A 5,478-nucleotide genomic window follows, 5' to 3' on the forward strand; every position below is an offset into this window, starting at 1 on the left:
GTTATCCCAAACCCCATTCAATTCCCAAACAAAAGGCCACCATTACCTCTTCGTATTATTGTAGAGATCAACTTGATCATATATCTTGTTTTTCTTGGATTCTTGTCTTGAAAATTCCCTCCACAGCAATTACCATTCAGCCACAATTACCCTCAAAAACAACAAAAATCGCCCCGCAACCCCCCCCCAACAACACATATCACTCACAAAAACCGCCAGAAAACAACCCTTTGATCCCAATCCCGATGAAATATGCTGACTTACTCCCCGCCCTGCTCGCCAAAAACCTTGTCCAGGTCAGAACACCCCCTCGTACACCAGATGTTTTACCTCCCTGGTTTCGTCATGATTTAACCTGCGCTTTCCACCAAGGGGCCCCAGGTCATGACGTTGAAAACTGCTATGTCCTGAAGAATGAAGTGCAAAAACTAGTCCGGGCCAACTTGCTATCCTTCAAAGATCAGAATCCCAATGTTCAGGCGAACCCTCTGCCGAACCATGGGCCTGCTGTCAACATGATACAAGATTGTGATGAAGACGGTGTCATCCTGAACGTCCAGCACGTTCGAACTCCCCTGGTCCCAATACATATCAAGATGTGCGAGGCAGCTCTGTTTGACCATGATCATGCAGCGTGTGAAATATGTCCTGTGAATGTAAAAGGATGCCCGAAGGTACAAGAGGACGTACAAGGGCTGATAGACAGCAGAGAACTTATCATCACGAGGAAGGACAAAGAAGTGTGCGTCATCACCCCCGAGTTTCAGCGGTTGGAAATAAGCTATAACAGTGGGGAATCAACTACTACTCCACTGGTGATTAGCTTGCCAGGACCTATGCCGTATGCTTCTCTAAAAGCGGTCCCTTACAAGTATAGTGCCACGATGTTGGAAGGTGGACAGGAGGTGCCTTTGCCCTCTCTAACTCCTGCGGTTTCTGTGGACAACGTTGCTAATGACGGTAAAGTTCTGAGGAATGGACGTGTTATCCCCACATTGTTTGCAAAGAAAGTGAATGATCCGGCAGTTAAACAGGTGACAGTGAACGGCCCCGGTACAAGGAAGGAAGTAGGCCAATCCAATGGGACTAGTAAGAATTCTGATCATGACGAAATTCTGAAACTGATCCAGAAGAGTGAGTATAAAGTAGTAGACCAGCTGCTGCAAACTCCCTCTAAGATATCCATTTTGTCTCTGCTATTGAACTCAGAAGCACACCGTGAGGCTCTAATGAAGGTGTTGGACCAAGCTTTTGTGGAGAGGGACGTGACTGTTAATCAATTGGACAGTATAGTAGGAAACATTACTGCCTGCAATAATTTGAGTTTTAGTGATGAAGAACTTCCTGAGGAGGGGAGGAACCACAATCTGGCGTTACATATATCGGTGAACTGCAAGTCAGATGCTCTGTCGAATGTACTTGTGGACACTGGTTCCTCATTGAATGTAATGGCCAAATCCACATTAGATCAACTTTCCTACCGGGGGCCTCCCATGAGAAGAAGCGGGGTGGTTGTCAAAGCGTTTGATGGATCAAGAAAGTCTGTTATCGGGGAGGTTGATTTGCCCATTACAATTGGGCCGTTTGTTTTCCAAATTACATTCCAGGTGATGGATATCCAAGCCGCATACAGTTGCCTTTTGGGTAGGCCATGGATCCATGAAGCTGGGGCCGTGACATCCACCTTGCATCAAAAGCTGAAGTTTGTCAGAAATGGGAAATTGATCACTGTGAGTGGAGAGGAAGCCTTGTTGGTTAGTCATTTGTCAGCTTTTTCCTTTATTGGTGCTGATGAAACCGAAGGAACCTCTTTCCAAGGCCTGACTTTAGAGGGTAAAAAGCCGGAGAAAAATGAAGTATCTTTTGCTACTTGGAAGAGCGCACAGAAAGTGGTGCAGGAAGGAACAGGTGTAGGATGGGGAAAAGTTGTGCAGTTGCTGGAGAGTAAAAACCGTGAAGGACTGGGATTTGCTTCTTCTGCAGGATCCGCAACGAACAGTGTTGGATCAAGCTCCATTACTAGCACCTTTTGTAGCGCCGGGTTCATCAACAACTCGCCAGAAGCCAATGCTGTCTTGGAAGATGCTCCTGAAGAGATAGTGCTTGCATTTGTCACACCTGGAAAACTTGTTCGCAACTGGGACGCGGTTGACATCCCTTCAGTGGTTCATGCATCAAAGTAATGTGTCTTTGTTTTTCTGTTTGTTTGTTTTTCAAAAAAGGATCCTTTCGTCTTGCCCAGGACGAAAGCGCAATTATGTAGGGCTGTTTTGTTTCAAGCACTACTCTTATTAATGGAAAATGTGGTTTATCCCGATATCTATGCTTACTGCTCTTTCTGGAAAATGGTAACACAAAAAACCCAAAATATTTTATTTTTGTTTTCTGATTTCAATTAATTATAAAAAGTCCGCATTGTTCACTCATTTTCTAAATCAATCATCAATCATATGCAGACTAGGCATTTATGAGCCCGTTGAACATAATAACCCTGCACTCTCTCCCAACTTCGAATCTCCTGTCTACGAGGCTGAAGAGGAGGAGGATGATGAAATCCCGGAGGAACTTGCTCGGTTATTGGAATATGAAAAGAAAACCATTCGGCCTCATGAGGAGGTAGTAGAGGTGATTAACTTGGGAACCGAGGAAGATAAGAAGGAAGTCAAGATTGGGGCATCGCTTGAGGCAGCTGTCAAACGAAGGGTGATTGAATTACTCAAAGAATACGTCGATGTGTTCGCATGGTCGTACCAAGATATGCCCGGCTTGGATCCCCGTATTGTGGAGCACCGTTTGCCTTTGAAGCCCGAATGCCCACCAGTCAAACAGAAACTGAGAAGAACTCGCCCTGACATGGCTCTCAAGATCAAAGAGGAAGTACAGAAGCAGATCGATGCAGGTTTTCTTGTCACATCAGAGTATCCTCAATGGTTAGCCAACATAGTGCCTGTTCCAAAGAGGGACGGCAAGGTCAGGATGTGCGTTGACTACCGAGATTTGAACAAGGCTAGTCCGAAAGATGACTTTCCTCTACCTCACATCGATGTATTGGTTGACAGCGCTGCAAAGTCCAAGGTCTTCTCCTTCATGGACGGTTTCTCTGGGTACAATCAGATCAAGATGGCAGTCGAAGATAGAGAAAAGACATCTTTCATCACGCCTTGGGGCACCTTTTGTTACAGGGTAATGCCCTTTGGGTTGATAAATGCAGGTGCCACTTACCAAAGAGGCATGACCACTCTCTTTCATGACATGATGCACAAAGAGATAGAAGTGTACGTGGATGATATGATTGTCAAGTCAGGCACTGAAGAAGAACATGTCGAGTACTTGCTGAAGATGTTTCAACGGCTGAGAAAGTACCAACTTCGACTGAATCCCAACAAATGTACCTTTGGTGTTAGATCTGGAAAACTCTTAGGTTTCATTGTCAGTCAGAAAGGTATTGAAGTAGATCCTGACAAGGTCAGGGCCATTAGAGAAATGCCGGTTCCACAAACAGAGAAACAAGTGAGAGGTTTTCTTGGGCGTCTAAATTACATTTCTCGTTTCATCTCGCACATGACAGCCACGTGCGGACCTATATTCAAGTTGCTTCGAAAAGATCAAGGGGTTGTTTGGACCGAAGATTGTCAAAAGGCTTTTGATAGTATCAAGAATTATCTGCTAGAACCTCCAATTCTTATACCTCCAGTTGAAGGAAGGCCTCTGATTATGTACTTGACTGTGTTAGAAGATTCTATGGGCTGTGTGCTCGGACAACAGGATGAGACCGGAAGGAAAGAACATGCTATCTACTACTTGAGCAAGAAGTTTACCGATTGTGAGTCCAGGTACTCCCTACTTGAGAAAACTTGTTGTGCACTAGCTTGGGCTGCCAAGCGTCTTCGTCACTACATGATTAACCACACCACCTGGCTAATATCCAAGATGGACCCGATCAAGTATATCTTCGAGAAACCCGCTCTGACAGGAAGAATTGCTCGTTGGCAGATGTTGTTATCCGAGTATGATATCGAATACCGCACCCGGAAAGCAATTAAGGGAAGTGTTCTTGCTGATCATTTGGCTCACCAACCAATTGAGGACTATCAACCCATCAAGTTTGACTTTCCTGATGAAGAGATTATGCACTTGAAGATGAAGGATTGTGATGAACCATTGCTTGGAGAAGGTCCAGATCCCGAGTCTAGATGGGGTTTGATTTTTGATGGAGCCGTGAATGTCTTTGGCAATGGAATTGGGGCAGTTATTATCACTCCTGAAGGTAATCATCTCCCTTTCGCTGCAAGGTTACAGTTTGATTGCACCAACAATGTGGCAGAGTATGAAGCATGTATCCTGGGCATTGAAAAAGCCATTGACTTGAAAATCAAGAACCTTGACATTTACGGGGATTCAGCTCTCGTAATCAACCAAATCAAAGGAGAATGGGAAACTCGCCACCCCGGCTTGATTCCATACAAAGATTATGCAAGGCGTTTGCTAACCTTCTTCAACAAAGTGGAGCTTCACCACATCCCTCGTGATGAGAACCAGATGGCAGATGCGTTAGCAACTTTATCCTCCATGTACGAAGTGAGTCACCGGAACAATTTGCCAACAATCAGAATTCAGCGCCTCGAGAGGCCCGCCCACGTGTTTGCAGTCGAAGAGGTTGTTGATGATAAGCCCTGGTTCCATGATATCAAGTGTTTCCTTCAAAGCCAGGAATATCCACCCGGAGCATCCAACAAAGACAGGAGAACTTTGAGAAGATTGTCTGGTAATTTCTTCCTAAATGGGGATGTTTTGTACAAAAGAAACTTTGACATGGTACTACTCAGGTGTGTAGATAAGCAAGAAGCAGAACTTTTGATGCATGAGGTACATGAAGGCTCCTTTGGAACTCACTCCAATGGACATGCAATGGCTAGGAAGTTGTTGAGAGCAGGTTACTACTGGATGTCGATGGAAACAGATTGTTGCAAGCATGCCAGGAAGTGCCACAAATGCCAGATTTATGCTGACAGAATTCACGTACCACCAACTACACTTAATGTTCTTTCTTCTCCGTGGCCTTTCTCTATGTGGGGCATCGATATGATTGGTAGAATCGAACCGAAAGCTTCAAACGGGCATCGTTTCATTCTAGTGGCTATTGATTACTTCACCAAGTGGGTTGAAGCAGCATCTTATGCAAATGTGACTAAGCAAGTCGTGGTCCGCTTTATCAAGAATCAGATCATCTGCCGTTATGGTGTGCCCAACAGAATCATTACAGATAATGGAACGAACTTGAACAACAAGATGATGAAAGATTTGTGTGAAGAGTTCAAGATTGAGCATCACAATTCTTCTCCTTACAGACCTCAGATGAATGGCGCAGTTGAAGCTGCAAACAAGAATATCAAGAAGATAGTGCAGAAGATGGTGGTCACATACAAAGACTGGCATGAGATGCTACCGTATGCTTTGCATGGGTGGATAAGGTCAGTG

The 5,478-nt window shown here is 44.8% G+C and overlaps 2 protein-coding genes across 2 annotated transcripts in view; both read left to right on the plus strand.

Annotated features, from left to right (window-relative positions):
* The first annotated feature begins 245 nt into the window (after positions 1-245).
* Positions 246-2,308, plus strand: LOC121173879 (uncharacterized). Its single transcript, XM_041011418.1, has one exon. It carries the CDS (start codon positions 246-248, stop codon positions 2,181-2,183), a length of 1,938 nt encoding a protein of 645 aa, XP_040867352.1. The 3' UTR covers positions 2,184-2,308.
* Positions 2,309-2,475: 167 nt separating this feature from the next.
* The window catches only part of LOC106796622 (uncharacterized), a 3,693-nt gene continuing 690 nt past the window's right edge, over positions 2,476-5,478 (plus strand). Inside the window, exon 1 of the mRNA XM_041010996.1 lies at positions 2,476-5,477. Coding sequence (XP_040866930.1) covers positions 2,758-5,477 — 2,720 coding nt within the window. The 5' untranslated portion in view covers positions 2,476-2,757. The remainder of the gene's footprint in view (position 5,478) is intronic.

Source organism: Glycine max, chromosome 17 (assembly GCF_000004515.6).
Source record: "Glycine max cultivar Williams 82 chromosome 17, Glycine_max_v4.0, whole genome shotgun sequence".
NCBI lineage: Eukaryota > Viridiplantae > Streptophyta > Magnoliopsida > Fabales > Fabaceae > Glycine > Glycine max.